This window comes from Panthera pardus, unplaced genomic scaffold (assembly GCF_024362965.1).
Source record: "Panthera pardus isolate Hobbes unplaced genomic scaffold, ASM2436296v1 HiC_scaffold_22, whole genome shotgun sequence".
Classification (NCBI taxonomy): Eukaryota; Metazoa; Chordata; class Mammalia; order Carnivora; family Felidae; genus Panthera; species Panthera pardus.
Window position 1 is genome coordinate 47,706,364 of NW_026526788.1, and position 21,934 is coordinate 47,728,297.

Here is a 21,934-nt window from a genome sequence, read left to right on the forward strand (position 1 = left end):
GTATGTTAACTAACTAAAATTTAAGGAAAATTAAAAAAAAAATGAGCATCATAGAACTGTAGTTCTAGTCAGTGATCATGTCTTAGCTGGATTTCTTTGTGCGTATATTCCCCAAGAAGTTAACTGAATGGAGAATTTTTCCAGGCCAAGGTAGCATTCCTGAGTTCCCTGGCCTAATGCCATCAAAGAATATGTTAATAATATGGCAATTTAACCATGGCCTGTGACAAGTTATAACTGTAAACTATATAGCTGAATAATTGATGAAATAAATATAAGTAAATATTATGCATACATTTAAATCATAATAATGTATACAATAATGAGTAATGCTTAAGATACTATGTTAGGGGGGAAAAACTGTGTGTGAAATTTTAAAGTTAACCGGGGCCAAGTCTTCCCTTTCCTTCCCTTCCCTGACTGGTCATGTGGTATTATGGTAAGTACACAAAGATCCTGGAGGAACCTCACCAACAAACACATATCCCTGACTATTTAATACTCTGTGGAACTAAAATTACAGGACAACAACTGGGTAGAAGTATAAGAAAATGTCAGAGATAGATCCTAATTAGAGTTAATATTTAGAAACAGTATATCCTTGATGGATCTAGCATACATGCTTAGCAGATCTTAGGAATATAAAGGCAACCCCTGCTTAATGTCAGAAAACAATTTATGAGAATCAAATATAGTTTGTGAAAACAGAAACTGGGATCTTACTTCCCATTATTTTATTTTATTTTATTTTATTTTATTTTATTTTATTTTATTTCATTTTATTAGCTTTTTAAAATATAATTTATTGTCAAATTGGTTTCCATACCACACCCAGTGCTCATCCCAACAAGTGCCCTCCTCCATGCCCATCATCCACTTTCCTCTCTCCCCCACCTTCCCATCAACCTTCAGGTTGTTCTGTGTATTTAACAGTCTCTTATGGTTTGCCTCCTTCCCTCTCTGTAACTCTTTTTTTCCCCTTCCCCATGGTCTTCGGTTAAGTTTCTCAAGATCCACATATGAGTGAAAACATATAGTATCTGTCTTTCTCTGACTGACTGATTTCACTTAGCATAATACCCTCCAGTTCCATCCACATTGCTGCAAATGGCCATATTTCATTCTTTCTCATTGCCAAGTAGTATTCCATTGTATATATAAACCACATCTTTATCCGTTCATCAGTTGGTGGACATTTAGGCTCTTTCATAATTTGGCTATTGTTGAAAGTGCTGCTATAAACATTGGGTTACAAGTGCCCCTATGCATCAGCACTCCTGTATCCCTTGAGTAAATTCCTAGCAGTGCTATTGCTGGGTCATAGGGTAGTTAATTTTTAATTTTTTGAGGAATCTCCACACTGTTTTCCAGAGCAGCTGCACCAATTTGCATTCACATCAACAGTGCAAGAGGGTTCCTGTTTCTCCACATCCTCGCCATCATCTGTAGTCTTCTGATTTGTTCATTTTAGCCACTCTGACTGGCACGAGGTGATATCTCAGTGTGGTTTTGATTTTATTTCCCTGATGATGAGTGATGTTGAGCATCGTTTCATGTGTCTGTTGGCCATCTGGATGTCTTCTTTGGAAAAGTGTCTATTCATGTCTTCTGCCCATTTCTTTACTGGATTATTTCTTTTTCGGGTGTGGAGTTTGGTGAGTTCTTTATAGATTTTGGATACTGGCCCTTTATCTGATGTCATCTGCAAATATATTTTCCCATTCTGTCAATTGCCTTTTAGTTTTGTTGATTATTTCCTTTGCAGTGCAGACGTTTTTATCTTGATGAGGTCCCAATAGTTCATTTTTGCTTTTAATTCTCAAACCAGACATAGACCCAGCAAAAAGAGAACTACAGGCCAATATCCCTGATGAATATGGCTGCAGAAATTCTCAACAAGATACTAACAAATTGAATTCAACGGCATATAAAAAGAATTACTCACCATGATCAAGTGGGATTCATTCCTGGGATGCAGGGCTGGTTCAATATTCACAAATCAATTAATGTGATACATCACATTAATAAAAGAAAGGATAAGAACCATATGATCCTGCCAATAGATGCAGAAAAATCATTTGACAAAATACAGCATCTTTTCTTCATACAAACCCTCAAGAAAGTCTGGATAGAAGGAACATACTGAAACATCATAAAAGCCATTTATGAAAAGCCTACAGCTAATATCATCCTCAATGTGGAAAAATTGAGAGCTTTCCCCCTGTGATCAGGAACATGACAGGCATGTCACTCTCAGCACTGTTCTTTAACATAGTGTTGGAAGTCCTAGCATCAGCAATCAGACAACAAAATGAAATAAAAGCATCAAAATTGGCAAAGAAGAAGTCAAACTTTCACTTTTCACAGACAACATGATACTTTACATGGAAAACCCAACAGACTCCACCAAAAGTCTGCTAGAACTGATACATGAACTCAGCAAAGTCGCAGGGTACAAAATCAATGTACAGAAATTGGTTGAATTTTTGTACACCAATAATGAAACAACAGAAATAGAAATAAAGAAACTGATCCCATTTACAATCACACCAAGAACCATAAAATACCTAGGAATAAACCTAACCAAAGATGTAAAAGATCTGTAGTCTGAAAACTATAGAAAGCTTATGACGGAAATCGAAGACGAGGCAAAGAAATGGAAAAACATTCCATGGATTGGAAGAATAAATATTATTAAAATGTCAATACTACCTAAAGCAGTCTACACATTCATGCAATCCCAATCAAAATTGCACTGGCATTCTTCTCAAAGCTAGAACAAACAATCCTAAAATTTGTATGGAACCACAAAAGACCCTGAATAACCAAAGTAATATTGAAGAAGAAAACCAAAGTGGGAGGCATCACAATCCCAGACTTTAGCCTCTACTACAAAGCTGTAATAATCCAGACAGTCTGGTATTGGCACAAAAACAGACACATAAACCAATGGAATAGAATAGAGGACCCAGAATTGGACCCACAAATATGGCCAACTAATCTTTGACCATGCAGGACAGAGTATCCAATGGAAAAAAGACAGTCTCTTTAACAAATGGTGCTGGGAGAACTGAATGGCAACATTCAGAAGAATGAAACTAGACCACTTTCTTACACCATTCACAAAAATAAACTGAAAATGGATGAAAGACCTGAATGTGAGACAGGAAACCATCAAAACCCTAGAGGAGAAAGCAAGCAACAACCCCTTTGACCTCAGCTGCAGCACACATCTCCAAAGGCAAGGGAATTAAAAGCAAAAAAAAACCCAAAACCAAAAACAAAAAAAAAACCCACTTCCCATTATTTTAAATGGAAACACTATATCCGTATTACAATATATCTGTATTAGATCAGTCAAAACCCCCAACCAATATTCCAAAACACACTAAAAATATCACTATATAAATAATAACCATCTTGTTAGGGCATATAATACTTAAAACTTTGCTTCATGATTTTCAAGGAACTAATCTGATTCTTGGCAAACCATTGCTTTCTCTGCATTAATGTGGCCATTCTTAGTACCACAAAATGCCAAAACCCCATATCACTTTGTTGACCTTTATGGCTTTGTAATTGAATTTGAACCTTTCCTTGTATATAATTTGTTTTCCTGTTGTATTGATTTTTGGAGTTACAAATACTGATATTTCCCACATAAACACTGGTTGGCAAGTTTTACTGAGAGATATGTTCTCTGAAGTTTCAATACTAATAGCGAGGGTTTTTGTACTGGGAAATTGTTTTGCAGGGTAGATGGTGAAGTTTGGATTAATAGATATATGTTCACATACCAGTCACCACAAACCCTTCGTGTATTAGATTGGGTTCTCTGTTAATTGTTAGCTTCATATTTTGTAGGTCAGGTTTGGTCCATCAGAGACTGCTTCAATGATATTCAACAAAAACATGGAAAAAAATATCCAGAACAAGTTTCTATAGAAGGAACTGTTTATCCTACATAGAGAAAAAGCAGTTTCTTTGCATGTGCCCATGATCCACATTAATGAATAAAGAAGATATCAATTTAAAAATAATTGTTAAATCAGATATTATAGAATTCATATCCTCTATTCAAGAGTGAAATCATGGATGAGCACTGGGTGTTGTATGGAAACCAATTTGGCAATAAATTATATTTAATATAAAAAAAGAATGAAATCATGCCATTTGCAGCAACGTGGATGGAAGTGGAAGGTATTATGCTGAGTGAAATAAGTCAGAGAAGGACAGATATCATATCTTTTCACTCATGTGGATCTTGAGAAACTTAACAGAAGACATAGGGAAGGGAAGGGGGAAAAAATAGTTACAAAAAGAGAGGGAGAGAAGCAAACCACAAAAGACTCTTAAATACAGAGAACAAACTGAGGGTGGATGGGTGGGTGGGGGAGAGGGGAAATGGGTGATGGGTATTGAGGAGGGCACTTGTTGGGATGAGCACTGGATGTTGTATGGAAGCCAATTTGACAATAAATTATATTCATTAAAAAAAAATTTTTACCTTAAAAAAAACAAAAACAAAATGTACAAAAACTAGAAGTTAATAATAGTTTTATAAGCAATACTTTGCTTGGCAATTAAAAAACATTCCTATATGACATTTGAAGTCACCACTGTAGAATATTAAACACGTTAATTTAACCTGCGATTTAAACTCCTGGAACTTCTAACTACCCGCCCTCCCAATCCCCCCATCTTTCATCATTGCTTTGGTTTTATGCTTTATTTCCCTTTTTATTTTTCAATATAATCATGGTTTCTCAATAAGATCCTTGGAATTCTTTTTTCTGCTTTAGATCCAGAGATTTCTGAGCCCATCATCACCACCACCACAACCACCATCACCACCATGACCACAGATATGTAGATCACACTGCTAAATCCTTAACAATTTTAAAATTGCATTACTCATATTAATTTACTCAATCCTCATCTTATTTCACAGATAAGAAAACAAAGGCACAGTTTTTACTTTTTTTGAAGGGGGAGATCATTTGCTTATTTCCAGGGAACAAATTGTCAAGAATTTAACTAGGACATGGTGTATGAAAAGCAAATTCACGGATTCCTTGTCTCCCTAAATGTTAATAATTTATTTTAGCATTTTGCTGAAAGCTGGTTACAAGATTCTACACTGAAAATCATGCCCTCAAAACTTAAAAGCCTTATCTTACTTCAAGCAATATCAAAAGTTGAAAAAGAAGTTGATATATGGATTTCCATAACCTTTCATAGAAATGCTTTATTTATTTTTTCATCTGGAAAGATGTTTTAAGATTTCTTTATGTTTCATGTTTGTAAATTTTATAGTGTCATGCCTAGATACAAAAAATTTTAATTTATTGAGTTGTTCACACAGGCATTGGGATATTGTCCTCTTTGTGTAATTAATAATTTACTCTCCCCTTTTTTTCTGTGTTCTCTCTTCCAAATCCATAATAAACAGAAGTTCAGCATTCTGGACTAAATTACTTTCCCCACAAGTTTTTTAACTCTTTTTCTCTCTGTATTTTACTTTCTGAAACTTCTCCATTTATTTTTCTGCCCACAATGTGGATGATTCTTTTCTTTCAGCTATTACATTTTTAAATTTATAAAAACGTATTTTCTTTTGTTGTTTACCCATTCTTTATCAAAACTTAATGAAGTTTTTAGAATGCAATATTATCTTGGAGCACCCTGTGCTGGATTTTGTTTTTCATTTTCTTTTTTTGGGGGGACGGGGGGGAGAGGTTGCTGCAATCATTTCCACTCTCCTGGATCCTACTGTCTAGATCACAGCACCTGGCCCCCTGGGAACTGTATTTTAGAGAATCCCTGGCCAGAAGGGTCCAGGTTGAATCCCACTAATGAAAGGCATTGTGTGATAGCTGGAAGGGAGAGGGAAAGCAGAGCCATTATTGTTCCCCTAGAAGTGGGTTGCTGTGTGGTCCACAAAGAAAATACTATCAAAGAATCGAAGGCTAGAGAACACTGTGTGCTTGTGGCAAAACATTTAATAAAACTGTAGATTCTGGCTAATGTGAAAGCCACTCATATCCCCACGGAAGCCAAAGTGATCTTACTTATGCAAATCTGACCATGCCTTAGCAGCATTTTAACAGGAATGGGTCCCCTATTGCCCTCAGGATAAGTAATAATAGCACCCATGTGCCTTCATATTTTGGTCCCTGAAAGTCTGTCTATTTCCATTCAAGTACAAAAACTATGCACGTGGTGTTTGCCATCACTTACAATTTAGACTCCGTGTATGCCTTCAGCTCATCCTTTTCTATTTCTTTTTCATCACACCATCACGATAAGCATACTGAAGCATGATTTTATAGCTGCATGCTTCACAAATGCTGTTGACCAACTTGAAATGCCCTCCATTTTCATTGTCCAGATGGAAAACTTGTGTCTTTGAAAATCACCTTTTTCTATAAAGTCTCCAAAGTACATGCGGACACCAACAAAACAAAACAAAACAAAACAAAACAAAACACCCACAGCAAACTATTAAAAAAATGGGTAGGGAGACTGAATAGACATTTTCCCAAAGAGGACATATAAATAGCCAACAGGTATGTGAGAAGATGCTCACCATCACTAATGAAAATGGAAACATCACTAAGGGAAATACAAATAAAACCACAGTGAAATACCACCTCATACTTCCTTGGATGAGTATTACAGAAAAAACCCCACAAAGAATAAGAAGTGTTAGCAAGGGTGTGGACACATAGGAACTCTGGTCTGCTATTACTGAAAATGTAAATTGGTGTAGCCACTCCGGTAGACAATATAGTATTTCCTGAAAATTTTCAAAATAGAATTACCATTTGATCCAGCAATCCCACCTCTGTGTATATCACCAAAGGAAGGGAAATATAGAATTCAAAGAGCTATCTGTACTCTGATGTTCACGTAACATTTTTCCCAATAGCTAAGATGTGGAAATAATCTAAAAGTCCATGTGAAGAAGAATGGACAAAGAAAATGTGAGTTTCTGGTCTTCACTTTTCTTTTCGTCAAGCTCACCCTTTAAGCATAGTACACCTGTAGGGATGAGCACTGGGTGTTGTATGGAAACCAATTTGACAACAAATTATATTTTTTAAAAAAGCATAATCTATCTCAAGGTAATATAAAGTACATTACGTTAGTTTAAGTATAATAAATTATTATCAAATCCTGACTAAAACCTTGGGGAGGCTCACAGTCTTTGCAGTTGTTTGGCCACAATTCCTTTACTTATTCCTGCATTGCTGAACCTCAGCCATTTCAATACGCTCTTGAATAGTTCAGCTCTGAATACTTCCATGTTTCCGCAGCATCTCGATGAGTATTCTCAAGTGGACCCTAGGTTCTGTGGCTCGATCTAATATTTATGGAGAAGTTTATTTCAGTGTTTTTGTAAGTTGACCAGGTAGTTGAAGGCAGCACCAGGCTTCTTCAATGCAAATGATTCCTTGTCTACTATAGTCCCTTTGTTATCCACTCCCACTGCCACTTCTGTAAGCCATCATTCTCTTTCTTCCAATTCCTATAACAGTCTGTACCCAGTTTTCCACTCTTACCTTGGCTTTTCCAAACTCTTTTTTAATACAGTTTCTACAGCTAATCATACGTGGTTTTTTGGGGCATGTTTCGTATTTCTTCATTGTCAATAAGATGAAATATGAAATTTGTAATAATACCATCAAGGCCATGTATGATCTAATCACGGTGTAGAATGTGTTTCATAACATGTATTTGAGATGATCTAACCACAGTGTTTGGGCTAATGTCAAAAAATGGTCTTAATCTTTTTAGAGATGTTTCTTATGAAATAAATAAAGGACACATATTAGCTGGAAAGTAGGCCTGATGAGCACAAGAATTTGAGGATTGAGGTAATGGAAACGTTGGTTTTAAGATAGGTTATCAATCAGAACATAACCTTATAGTTGACAACAGAGGTCAAACAGGAAAAAAGGCTTAGTTTGTTTTTTTATTAGTAATATGAAGTAGATAAGCAAATAACTCACATTCTGTAAACTTGACTCTTTGGAAGAAATTATAGAAATATGAAATAAGTGCTCCCTTTCTCTGATAAAGATAAGCTTTCAGATAAGAATTAGTCATAATTATACATTATGATTCTGAAAGACTGGAGATAGAATACATAATTTAGGCAACAGGAGCATTGGTAAGCTGTTGGCTGTGTGGTTATTCCTTTCCTTAGAGAATGCTCTAAGCCTGAGATCAGTTCTGTTACTCTCCAGCATGGGATTGATACATGCATATGTAGTTAAGCTAAGAGCCAAGAACAGCATTTAAGAGCATATGTGATTCAAACCATATATATTCAAAGGTGGAGGTTACTATGCCCCTTATTTCCTTGGAGGGAATGTGGACCCAAGCATTGGTACTATTTCTGTCATTTCCTTCATAACCACAATGTAATATTGAAACTTATATCATTTTAATTATCTAAGTGCCCTTTGTAAACACTAATACTTGCTGAGCCATGTTTATGACTAGAGAAGAGAGAAATTACTAAATTTATGACATTTCAACCACATGGCTTATTTCAGAGGGAAGAATCAAAATTCAGCAAAGGATTTTGCAATTAATACATTGTCATCGAAATGTGGAATATTTGCGAGAAGATTGTTATGCATATCAAGGTAAAGTGTGGACTTCCTTTTATTAATATGAAATTTATTGTCAAGTTGGTTTCTATACAATACCCAGTGGTCATCCCAACAGGTGCCCTCCTCAATGCCCATCACCCACTTTCCCCTCCTTCCCCCCCCCCCCATCAACCCTCAGTTTATTCTCAGTTTTTAAGAGTCTCTTATGGTTTGCCTCCTTCCCTCTCTGTAACTTTTTTTCCCCCTTCCCCTCCCCTATGGTCTTCTGTTAAGTTTCTCAGGATCCACATAAGAGTGAAAACATATGGTATCTGTCTTCTTCTGTATGACTTATTTCACTTAGCATAACACTCTCCAGTTCCCTCCACATTGCTACAAAAAGACTTCCAAAAAAAGATTTTGTGTGTGTTTGTATGTGTGTGTGTGTGTGTGTGTGTGTGTGTGATTTGATGAGTTTATTTCTTATACAATCTTCACCACAACTGTAGCTCCCTTCTGTCACAACAGAGCACTATTAAATACCATTGACCACATCCCTTGTGTTGTACCTTTCATTCCCTTGAACTATTCATTCCATAACTATATCACCCACTCCCCTGCCCCCATTTGCCCATTCCCCACCCCCTCCCTTCTGGCAACCATCAATTTGTTCTCCATATTTATGAGTCTGTTAATACTTTTTGTTTACTTATATGTTTGTTGAGATTTCACATATAAGTGAAATCATGGTGTTTGCTTTCTCCACTTCTGTCACTTAGCATGATTCCCCCTAGCTTTATCCACGTTGTTACAATGGCAAAATCTCATCCTTTTTTGTGGTTGAGTCATATTCCATTACACACATAAAATCACACCTTTATCCATTCACCTTTCGATGGACACTTGGGTTGCTCCCATACCTTGGCTATTATAAATAATGCTGTAATAAACAGGGGTGTGAGTTCAACAATGTTTTTAACTTTGTTGTAATTTAACAGATTTCCATTTTGCTCGGGATGTGCAGAAATCAAGTGTGGTTGCCAGAATGCTACACTAGGACCCTGTGGACTGCTACATTGGCCAGAATGAAGACAAATGTTTTTCTGAACCATTCCACTCCAAGGCCATGTGATTTTATTTTTGTCTTGATATTTTCATTCTGCACATTGTCTCTCTCAGAGCCTGGTGGACCTGCTTATTCCGCAGAGTGTAGATGACAGGGTTCAACAGCGGGGTCACCACCGTATGCACAAGGGCAGCCTCCCTGTTGGAGTCCAGCCTGTTCCTTTGCTTTGGTTTCACGTATATAAAGACACAGCTGCTGTATATCAGGGAGAGGACTATGAAGTGAGAGGAGCAGGTGGAGAAAGCTTTCTGTCGCTCCTTGGCTGATGGGAGTCGCACAACTGTGACTACTATGTTGCTGTATGCAATGATGGTTATGATAAGGGATGTCAAAATGATAAACAAAGCAATGACAAAGGCCAACATTTCAACAAACCTGGTATTAGAACAGGAGAGATGAATCAGGGAACCAAGATCACAGAAGAAGTGGGGGATGACATTGGGGCCACAGAACGATAACTGGGAAACCTTTACTATCAGACCAGTGATGAGAAGGAAGGCCAAAACACAGCAGGCAGTGACCAAGAGGAAGCAAGTCTTGAGGTTCATGATGGTTGGGTAATGCAGAGGCTTGCAAATGGCCGTGTACCGATCCACAGACATCACTGTTATGAGGAAGAAACCTGTGGCTCCGAGGTATACATACACAAAGGCTTGTATGAAACAGGCAAGAAAGGAAATGGTTTGCCGGCCTAAAAGAAAGATGACCAGCAACTTAGGAATAACAGCACTTATGAAACAACTCTCAAAGAAGGAGAAAATGCTGAGGAAAAAGTACATAGGTGTCTGGAGCCGGGAGTCAGCACAGGTGATGGTGACTATGACAGCATTGCCTGTAATGGATGCCAGGTAGGCCAGCAGGTGCACCAGGAAGAGGACCTTTCCCAGGTGTTGGATGGCAGGAAACCCCTCCAAGGTGAATTCTTGGACGGTGGTCCCGTTCCCCATTTCCATGGGCATCTCTTTCCACAGCATCATCCCTGCTGGTCTTAACCCACAATAAAGACATAAAGGAGGGCAAAGGTTTTAGCGGAGCACATGATTAAGTTATTTGCCTATCCCGGAAGGTGGCTAGGCAGATAGCAAAGTGGTTTACTCAGCTGGTTCTTGAATCAGAAGGACCTGAATTCATTAGTAGTTCAACACTGAGTTCTAACCCCTGAGAGATGGGTTATCTTTGGAAAGGTAGTTAACCGTTATGAACCTCACTTTCACCCTCAGTAAAATGAAGATGACAGGATCTGCTTGTTCATGTTCTTGTGAGAATAAGTAAGATAAAGCATGTAGCTCACTTGCCATATGATGCCAATGTTTCTATGTGTTCTCAATGTCTAATTGTAATGTGATGGTCATTATTATTATGCTGAATAGAACATCATCAGTAGGCAATATTGTTGAAATTTTTTAGTTATAAAACACTTTACTGTTTTTAACAACATTATTTATTTGTAGTAAACATAGCAGTTATGTTAGTAATATTCACTTTGAGTGTCTCTTTTAATATGTAACACATTCTAAGGTCCAAGCTATCATCATCATCATTTGTTGAGGACCTATACTTGTTCTGTGCTGGTCACTGAAATTCACTATTTCTATTACTCTTCACAGTAATGAAGAGCCTCTTCTAAAGAAGCAGAAACGGAGGCTTAGAGAGATCCAGAGAGCTTAGGTCATTTCGCTGGGACTTTAGCCACAATGTCCAAATCCAGAGTACCTGCTTTTTCTAAATGCAGTGACAAAATATTTTAAAATAGAAACAAATCTATAGTTGATGATCTCTCAACCTTAAGTGCAAGATTAGCTTTACTTATCTTGTTTCTCTCCCAGGTTAGTATCACTGATGAGTTACTGACCTGCAGATTGACATGGGGTCAGAGACGATCTACTTTAGCACTAGCAGTTTGTAGAAGAGACTGGAGACCAGAGATATTTTGGGCTTCTCAACATCATGACATGAACTGTGAATGCGGGATTTACCACCCACCCCCAGAGTTCATGCTGGGTTGCGAGGGCCGTGGGAGTGACAATAGTTCACAGGATTAATGCACTTAGGAGCATATGCTGGCAACCTATATTCACTCTTGCATGAAAGCTCAGTGAACATTCTTCTCTTTTCAGTCCTCCCAATCAGTGACATCTCTCATGATGGTGTTTGGCTGTAGCATCTCAATTTAAGCTAAAGTTTGGCAGTGTGGAATGTGTCACTCTCACTCACTCTCGCTAACTCAAGGTGCGCCTGCTTCTTCCAGTTGACCCCAGAAAGTCCACCATGTCACCATGGTCCCTGAGGCTGTCACACACAGGAGTCACCACATGGTGGGCAGGGCTACCTCCTCTAGCTGCCATTGTGTCTCAAGAAAGCAAAGGCTTGCTGTGGGATGAGGGGAAAGGAGAGGAGAAGTAAATGCATTTGTCATAGCTTGTTGTCCCAGAGTGGGGTGAATATGCATCTCATTGGCCAGTGTTCTGGCTGATAAAGCCTTGTTTGTATAGCCCAGAATGTTTCCTACCACAGCAAGGCTACATGGCAGCCTTGCTCACTGAACCCCCAGAAAGGCGCAGACAGACTAAAACAACCACATTTCGCTGCCCCCAGTTCTGGGCTAGAGCTGGACTCTCGGACTACTTAGGGTTCTGCTGAAAGGTCTGGCTCTGCTCCCCCAAATGGGTAAAAGCCCACCTAACATGCAACATTGCCGTCCACCTGCTATACCAGTTAATGGGAGTAGGCAGCTTCTTCTTATTTCAGCCCTGGGTGCTGCTGAGACAAGGGTCCTTCTGCTGCAGCACTCCATGGTCATGGGCACACCTGCTCCAAGACACCTTCTACTGCACTGTGCTTCTCCATCATATCCTCACCTGTCTGTGTGAGATACATCCTTCATTTCCTGCATCAACAGTGAGAAACAGCTGACATGCACGTTTGAAGTCCCTCTGATATTTTTGCCACAGGACTGTTTGGTCAGCAGCAGGATGGACCCAGCCAGTGAACAGAGAGTGCAGGTCCCCAAACCTCATTAGATCCTGAAGAGACAGAGACAGAGACAGAAAGTAAAGGCATGATTGGTGTACTGGGGACAGCTAATTGGTCACTGTTGAAAATAAAGTTTACCGGCTCTACCCTCATATTTATCTTTCCATTGTCAATGGTGACGTTGACTCCCAGATGTCCACTGTTGTCTGCCAATTTTTTCAAGGAAATTATATGACAATTTCCCAAGGGTTTCTAAAACCCCAAGTTGAATGTTGCTACTAATTTGAGGTAAAAGTCCACACTACAATTTTCTCCGTGTGGTGTATGCACTGAGGCCAGAGCATAGTTGTTACAAGAATAGATTTTTGGTGAGAAAGAGCTTGATTACACCTGGCTTTCATGAGGCTTTGGGGAGGATACTGGGGAAGGCACCTCTCTTCGTCAGTCATTCTCCATGCTTCCACCAACATTATGATTCTCTTCATTACATATTTTCATATGAAGAATATTTTTGTTCTCCCCGATCTCCTTGTAAAAGAAAGCACACAATTTTTTTCCTCTTTAGGGAAGAAAAGGAAGACCTGTGGTTTCTGTAACATCTCTAATCTGGTAGACCCCTCTCTCCTTAAAAAAAATCTGGGAAGTGAATTCCCAGATTCTTGCTAGATGCACATGAAGAAGAGATGTGAGTCTGAGGGTGGAGAAGCTTTATCCATAGGAAGCACCTGCTTGGAAAGCAGCTTCTTCTCCTGGGTTGGGCTGTTGGTGTCAGGAGTGACCTGTTTTTCTGTGGTCTCTGGCCTTCATTGAAATCCAGAGAAGTGGACTAAACTCTCAAAGTGTATTTGAATGCTACCCTGAGGCATATGGTCGATGGAAATTTGTTGTGCCTGAATCTGCCCTCATCATTGTGATCCTACCAGGTCAAGGCAAATATTATAGCAACGTTCAGGAATGTCAACTAGGTCCCACTCTCCCATAAATAGACAAAATCATTTTTATAACATCTGTCCATCTATACACTCTGCTTTAAATCCAGGCAAATCTCTGACCTCATGGTCATATTCTCAGTTGGCCATGAGGAAAAATAAAGAATAATGGGAGATGAGTTACAGAAGCTGGAACGATATGAGACTATACATCCTCGTATTCAGATAAAGTCTCATTGGCAGAGGTTTTAATTTTATTCAGAGTGAGCTTCATGGTGCAAAATTCCTCTCACTCCTAATCGAGCCCCAACGCCAACACGACTATGGGAAGGTGGGAGGAAAGGGGCTGGTATGTGATTTGATAGAAAGGTTTACAAATGGCATACTCAAGGAAATGGACTGAACTAACTATGTAACATAAGGGATAGTAAGCTGCCATCAAGAAATGTTTCATATTCTCTTCATCTAGTGCCCGTTTTCTGAATAGTGCCTTCATGGCTCTCCAAAACCTACAATTTCTTTATGTTTTTAAATTATACCTTGAGATCTTATTTATCTTGGACATTTTCCAGCATTCCTTGTGCTTTGAGGATTTAGTTATCCAGTTAGAGTAAGGAAAGGGATGAACCTAGAGAATGACTGAGTTGAATTATGTGGGTGGGGTAGAAACAGGTGGAAATTGCTATCTATAAATCTCAGCAGTGAAACTACTTTGTAGGGTTCTGGATCTTCCACTTCTATAACTTTCCTGGTAAGATTTCTTCTACTTGTCCCACATCTGATGTGTGGATGCTCCAGGTGTTGGGGACAACCGTTGGTTCTAGGTGGTGCTTTTAGCACAAGATTCCTAAGTATCTTTATCTCTGTACCTTTCCAGAATGAGATGTGAATGTTATGTTTTGGAAGGTTAACATTTTACACAAAGTATGGAAGAGCCCTCCATAACCTCCTCCCCACTGCAAAAGCAAACTCCTTTGAAATGGGGGGGGGAGCAAAGTTCACATTTCTAAGTTCACACCTTTTCCAATTACATTCTTAGAGCTTATTACATGAAATAGTTTTGCTGTTAATGGAGGGGAACTACTTAGAGGAGAAGATGAACAGTGTGCAATGGAGAGAAAACTAATTTATATAATCAATCCCCTTTTATGAAATGGGATTTTTTGGCTGGGCTTAAGACATCATCTGATCAATTAGTATTGTATTGGTTGGTGTCATAAAGTCAGGGTCCAAGATTCCTAAGATTCAGTAAACCAGACTGATCTCTTTTCACACATTTGCCTCTGGGGATGTAAGGGTGATCAGAACCTTTATATAGATACTGGTTTGGGAAAGTGTTCTCACGACTGACCACACAATCAAATTCTGTGTTCTTATCCAGCACTTATCACTGCTTGGAGACAGAGGTCCTAAGAAGAGTTCTCAGGAACCAGAGGAGATAAATTGGAATTCGTCAGCCCCCCAATATGACTGGACTGCTGAGCCTTGGGTGGAGGTATCTGTCATCATCTTCCTTAGTTGGGAGGTCAGGCGACTCACAGAGCAGGGCAGGACAGTGGCCAGTGCGGGCATAGTGGGGAAGCCCACGCTCAGATTGACTGAGAGGATACTGCCAGGGTGACATGTGCTGCATCCTCAGAAGGCTGGCTTCTGCCGGCAGTGTGCCTCACCTTGGTGCATCATGTCTGCTACTGGGGAAAGATACATCCAGCCAAAAATAGAGGAGCTGGGTGAGCTCAGCTCTGCTTTCTCCTCATGCCCATCTTAGTTTGACTCTTTGTCTTGAATGGAAATCCTATCAATCATGGCTAGCGAGGGGTTTTCTTTCACAAGTAGCATCTCATTCATTAAAATCCTGAATCAGGTGTCACAATAGGCCTGGTCCTATGGACACTGAAGGTGGAGAGTGATTCTACATTCAGACAGCTCTTGGAACTTCATTCAGCATTGGGTGTAGAGATCCTCTTTCCATTGCTTTTCCATTTTCCTTCTAGCCTCAGTCTTCATGTCTGCACCTTAATGGGCTTCTACTAAATAGTGTCCTCTATACTCTTAATTTCTATCCCTCTTTTCTCAGTGACAAGATACATAGTGGCGGTGACACTTTCTTGGGGTACACCTCAGTGCTTTGTGTAAGGGAGGCACGATACAAGTCTTATGTACTCTTTCAAAAAGTATGAAAAGAGTTAATGTAATTTCCCCCCAAATTTGTGAACCACAATATTCTCTTTTTTTCCCACTTTTATTGAGATATAATTGACTTATAACATTGTGTAAGTTTATTTGTTTGGGAAGACCTTTGTCTCTCCTTCTATTCTAAATGACAGACTTGCTGGATAAAGGATTCTCGGCTGCATATTTTTTCTGTTTAGCACACTGAAGATATTGTGCCAAGCCTTTCTGGCCTGCCAAGTTTCAAAAGAGAGATCAGTCACGAGTCTTATAGGTCTCCCTTTATATGTGAGGGCACGTTTATCCCTTGCTGCTTTCAGAGTTTTCTCTTTATCCTTGTATTTTGCCGGTTTCACTATGATATGTCGTGCAGAAGATCGATTCAAGTTACGTCTGAAGGGAGTTCTCTGTGCCTCTTGGATTTCATGCCTTTTTCCTTCCCCAGTTCAGGGAAGTTCTCAGCTATAATTTCTTCAAGTACCCCTTCAGCACCTTTCCCTCTCTCTTCCTCCTCTGGGATACCAATTATGCGTATATTATTTCTTTTTAGTGTATCACTTAGTTCTCTAATTTTCCCCTCATACTCCTGGATTTTTTTATCTCTCTTTCTCTCAGCTTCCTCTTTTTCCATAACTTTATCTTCTAGTTCACCTATTCTCTCCTCTGCCTCTTCAATCCGAGCCGTCGTCGTTTCCATTTTGTTTTGCATTTCGTTTAAAGCGCTTTTCAGCTCCTCGTGACTGTGCCTTAGTCCCTTGATCTCTGTAGCAAGAGATTCTCTGCTGTCCTCTATACTGTTTTCAAGCCCAGGGATTAATTTTATGACTATTATTCTAAATTCACTTTCTGTTATATTATTTAAATCCTTTTTGATCAGTTCATTAGCTGTTGTTATTTCCTGGAGATTCTTCTGAGGGGAATTCTTCCGTTTGGTCATTTTAGATAGTCCCTGGAGTGGTGAGGACCTGCAGGGCACTTCCCCTGTGCTGTGGTGTATAACTGGAGTTGGTGGGCGGGGCCGCAGTCCGACCTGATGTCTGCCCCCAGTCCACCGCTGGGGCCACAGTCAGACTGGCGTGTGCCTTCTCTTCCCCTCTCCTAGGGGTGGGATTCACTGTGGGGTGGCGTGGCCCGTCTGGGCTACTTGCACACTGCCAGGCGTGTGGTGCTGGGGATCTGGCGTATTAGCTGGGGTGGGTAGGCAAGGTGCACGGGGGCAGGAGGGGCAGGCTTAGCTCGCTTCTCCTTAGGTGATCCACTTCAGGAGGGGCCCTGTGGCAGCGGGAGGGAGTCAGATCCGCTGCCGGAGGTTTGGCTCCGCAGAAGCACAGAGTTGGGTGTTTGCACGGAGCGAGCAAGTTCCCTGGCAGGAACTGGTTCCCTTTGGGATTTTGGCTGGGGGATGGGCGAGGGAGATGGTGCTGGCGAGCGCCTTTGTTCCCCGCCAAACTGAGCTCTGTCGTCCGGGGGCTCAGCAGCTCTCCCTCCCTTTGTCCTCCAGCCTTCCCGTTTTCCGAGCAGAGCTGTTAGCTTATGACCTCCTAGACGCTAAGTCGCACTTGCTGTGGGAACACAGTCCATCAGGCCCCTCCGTTTTTGCCAGCCAGACTCGGGGGCTCTGCTTGGCCAGCGGGCCGCCCCTCCACCCCGGCTCCCTCCCGCCAGTCCGTGGAGCGCGCACCGCCTCGCCGCCCTTCCTACCCTCTTCCGTGGGCCTCTCAACTGCGCTTGGCTCCGGAGACTCCGTTCTGCTAATCCTCTGGCGGCTTTCTGGGTTCTTTAGGCAGGTGTAGGTGGAATCTAAGTGATCAGCAGGACGCGGGTGAGCCCAGCGTCCTCCTACGCCGCCATCTTCCCTCTCTCCCAACATTGTGTAAGTTTAAGGTGTACAAGTGATGACTTGGCACACACATATTATGAAATGTTTACCACAGTAAGGTTAACACATCCTTCTCTTCACATGATTGCCACTTTGTTGTTGTTATGGTAAGCATATTAAAACTCTACTTGCATAGCAATTTTCAAATGTGCAATACAGTATTATTAACTATAATCACCATGTGCTGTACCTTTGGTGCTCAGAACTTACTAATTTCATAATTTAAAGTTTGTACCTTTGAATAACATCTCCCCACTTCCCCCACTCCTCAGCCTCCGACAATCACCATCTCACTCTCTGTTTCTATGAGTTAGATATTTTTAGATTTCACATACAAATGAGATCGTACCCTAGTTGTCTTTCTCTGTGTGAGCTTATTTGACTTAGCAATAAAATATGCATTATCAGGTTCATGACAAAGATGACAGTCTAATGAAGCAGGGAAGTGATAGTTCTTTCAATAAATATAAACGGTATTGCATCAAGTGGGTATTCAAATGGAGAAAATGCAATTTGATGCTTCCTTTATATCATACCAAAAAATGTTAAAAGAGGGGACAAAAAGGAAAGAAACCCAGAAGATGAGCTGTAGATCTAAATGTAAATGGTATAACAATCATCTAAAAGAAAAAAGGCCAGAATATCTTAATGTCTTTAGGGGAAGGCAAAAAAGCTACTTAACCAAGACAAAATAATTTACCATTAAAAATTATATTAAATACCTCTGTTTATTGAAACAGCATTAAGGAAATTGAAAGGCAAGTCACAGTCTGGGAGAAGCTATTTTTTTAAATGTTTATTTATTTTTGAGACAGAGAGAGACAGAGCATGAACGGGGGAGGGTCAGAGAGAGAGGGAGATACAGAATATGAAGCAGGCTCCAGGCTCTGAGCTGTCAGCACAGAGCCCCACGCGGGGCTCGAACTCACGGACTGTGAGATCATGACCTGAGCCAAAGTCGGACGCCCAACCAACTGAGCCAGTCTGGGAGAAGCTATTTTTAACCTGACAAACCTATAAATCAGTAAGGAAAAAGACAATGGAACAATAGAAAACTGGGCAAAATATTTGCAGTGTTCCTTCACAAAAAGAGATTGTACAAATGGCCAATATCATATTAAAATGTGCAGGTTATGTATTTACCAGGGAAAGATAACATAAAACCACAGTACAATAATAGTTCACACAAACCAGAAAGACTATAATGCAAAATTCAGACAATGCCAAGCGTCAATGAGAGTACTGGACTGCCGTTCACTGACGCTGGAAGTGTAAAATTTGGAAATATATTGAAGTTGAGCATATTTTACATGTCACATATTTTCTTGAAATAGTTTTATTGAGTGAATAAGTTCAGTTATTGACTTATTTAGTCAATAAGTTTCCTTATTTCCCTTGAAGATTACAGTGATATGGAGGAATGCTTTGTACACAAGGGCAAACTTTGTGCTTCTATAGATTCTAGTGCAGCATATAATTCTGTTTCCATCACAACACATAATGATTCAGCTTTCAGATTATTTATAATACTGAAATAAGTATTACATCAGCAAACTCATTTTTTGGTTGAATCCAAATTTATGTGATATTAAGTACTGCAAAAAGTCAGACAAGAAGTGTCAGTTGGTTGTTAAAGTAGTATGTGGAGAGCATGATAATGCCGTATTTGTGAAGCCTTGTCATTAAAAATGTGTTTGTCCACTGCTCCCAGGACCCCTGAAGGAGAAAACTCCTGGAAGAATAAGAAGTGAATTTTTATTAGAAAAATGCCACTGGGGATCATTGCCAAAGTGTTATCAGTAGCTGGAGAGATTAATATCCAGGCCAACAGATGGAGCAGGCAGACGAGAGGGAATGAAAGCTTCTGGCATTGTCAGCCCATCTTACTCAATATTTATACTTCACCTCCCCTACTCCACCCTACCTGCCACTCAGGTTGCTAACAATAAGTCTTCTTCCAAGCATGGTGGAAAACCAATGCAATAGGTCCTCACAATTTGTCAGGTGATCCAAAGCTGAAATAATCTTCTCCCTCATTCTACCCCCGCCAGACAATTATTAAGTCCCTAGTTGCAATGGTTCCCACACTTTGGCATGCATCATTGTCACCTGGAGGGTTTGCTAAAACACAGATTATTGGGCCCACCCCAAGAGTTTTTGATGCTATGGGTGGTGCCCACTAATATGCATTTATAACCCGTTACCAGGTGATGTATTCCTACAGGTGTAGGGACTACACTTTGAGACCCGATGAAGTATTTCACTCCTTTGACATCATCCCAATTCTCTTCCAGTAAGTATAAGTTTGTCTTTGAAGAAGACGACTAGTGAGGGGAATTAAGCCAAGGAAATAATAAGCTGTTTTATATCCAGGAACAAAGTGGAGTATAAGCAAATGAATGCAGTGGAGAATAGGAGCTTCAGGCGAGGGGATTATTAGAATTGAACTGTTTGTAGGAAGAAGGAATACAAAGAACAAAGAAACAGAGTGACAGGCAAGAGGAAGTTTATTTATTTGTGCTTACTTTGTGTATCAGTGGCTCTGAGAGTCATGAGCAGAAGTGGCTTCAGAGTTAGTTAGTGGTAATTGTGATAGCATTATCAGGGAATTCTGCAGGGCTACATAGGACCCTAGTCATCCCTGAACACCATGAGTAAGGAGCTACCATACAGAAATTCTCTGTCTACTTGGGCTTATAATAAAAAGTAACAAATTCATTTTCTAGCCTACCAGTGACTCCAGAGAGGATAAATTAGCAGATGATTAATTCTTCAGGGAGTACTTTTTCCATTGTTTAGGTCAACTTGAAAATATTTTTCGGTGAAACTTACATGCCTGTGGGAAATCATAATATGTTGCTTTCATTATCTTGCTGATGCTCTAGGTAATTAACGCAGGGAAGTAGTTATCAGGCATTTCCCCCCAAGAAACCTCAGGGAGTCTTCCCTTTGATCTCAGGATGGGGCTAGGCAAGGCAGTTACAACACAAAAGGTGTGCAAATGATTGAATACTACAGTGACTGAGTACTGGACTTTGGCTGGGGAACAAGGAAAATGAGTCAAGATCAGAAGGTGTTCAAACACTGGAGGTCCAAGATTGGATGTAGGTGATAGGCAGAAATAAAGAAGTAAATAAATAACTGTAGGAACCAATTTCAGGTAGGTTGGGGCAAAGATGATATGCCCTGTCTCCCCCACTGAAAATGGCTGTAAAACAGGATGGATCTGGTAGCCATTAGAGGATTCTGCATTGTGAATAGTAGCGGAAGAACTGAAAAGAAGATCAGAATTTGAAGTACCACCAAATCAGTGGTGAGTTTACCATGGTTTTTTTGTCTTCTGGTTCTCTCACTTCTTGGTCCAGTCAAAGCAGAGCAGCAGAGAAGAGTGATGAAGTCCCCATGCTTCTGGCCACAGAAGCTAGAAGAGGCACTTTAGGGAAATGAGATGTATTGGGGAGATTGTGATGAGGGGGAACCTGAGGAAAGAGATCACATTAACTTGTTAAAAAACTCAAAGATTTACTCCCAAACTGTGCATGACTAGATCTGATCTTGATCAGCATAATAAAGACTTTGAAAACAGAATTACCAGAAAGATTTCTGGCCAGAAGCCAGACTTCCCTGGTGATGCACATGTGTGACTTATGTGAATATTTTGCAAAGGTTTTGAAAAGTTCACTGACGTTGAAACTGTAGACTATAGAAGATGGGATGCAACTTATGGCCTGAACCAAATCAGGTCCATTTCTTGCCAGAATGAGGAAATAAACACTTTCCAAAGGGTTTTTAAAAAGACTCAGAGTCGGCAAACATGATATCCCAGTTCAAAATGACTCAGCACATGAAGAACCAGGAAAATCTCAATTCTTATGAGAAATGATAATGAACTCTGTAATAATGACATCAACTCTCACATGACAGAGATGTTGGAAGTATCTGACAAAGACTTAAATCAATTATTTTAAAATATTCTAACAAGAAATTAAAAGCACTTGTAAATTAATAGAAAAATAGGACTCAGCACTGATATTTAAAGAAGCAAATGGAAATATTAGACCTGAAAAATACAATGGCTAAAATATAAAACTCCCTGGCTGAGCTCAGATGCTAAGTGGAGATGATGGATAAAATTGTCAGTAAAATTGAAAATAGATCAGTAGAAATTATCCAGCCTTGAAAAGGAAGAGAAAAAAAGACTTAAATGAACAGGTCTTCAGGGACCTGTGGAAGAATAAAAGGTATAACTTCT

At 39.9% G+C, this 21,934-nt stretch overlaps 1 protein-coding gene across 1 annotated transcript; it reads right to left on the minus strand.

Moving 5' to 3' along the window:
- Nucleotides 1–9,737: 9,737 nt before the first annotated feature.
- On the minus strand, nt 9,738–10,723 carry LOC109264258 (olfactory receptor 6C75-like). The gene has a single exon (XM_019444212.2). It carries the CDS (start codon nt 10,704–10,706, stop codon nt 9,738–9,740), a length of 969 nt encoding a protein of 322 aa, XP_019299757.2. The 5' UTR covers nt 10,707–10,723.
- Between the last annotated feature and the right edge of the window lie 11,211 nt (nt 10,724–21,934).

Coding starts and splice junctions, on each gene's coding strand:
- LOC109264258 (XM_019444212.2), bottom strand. CDS start 10,706: ATGATGCTGTGGAAAGAGATGCCCATGGAAATGGGGAACGGGACCACC.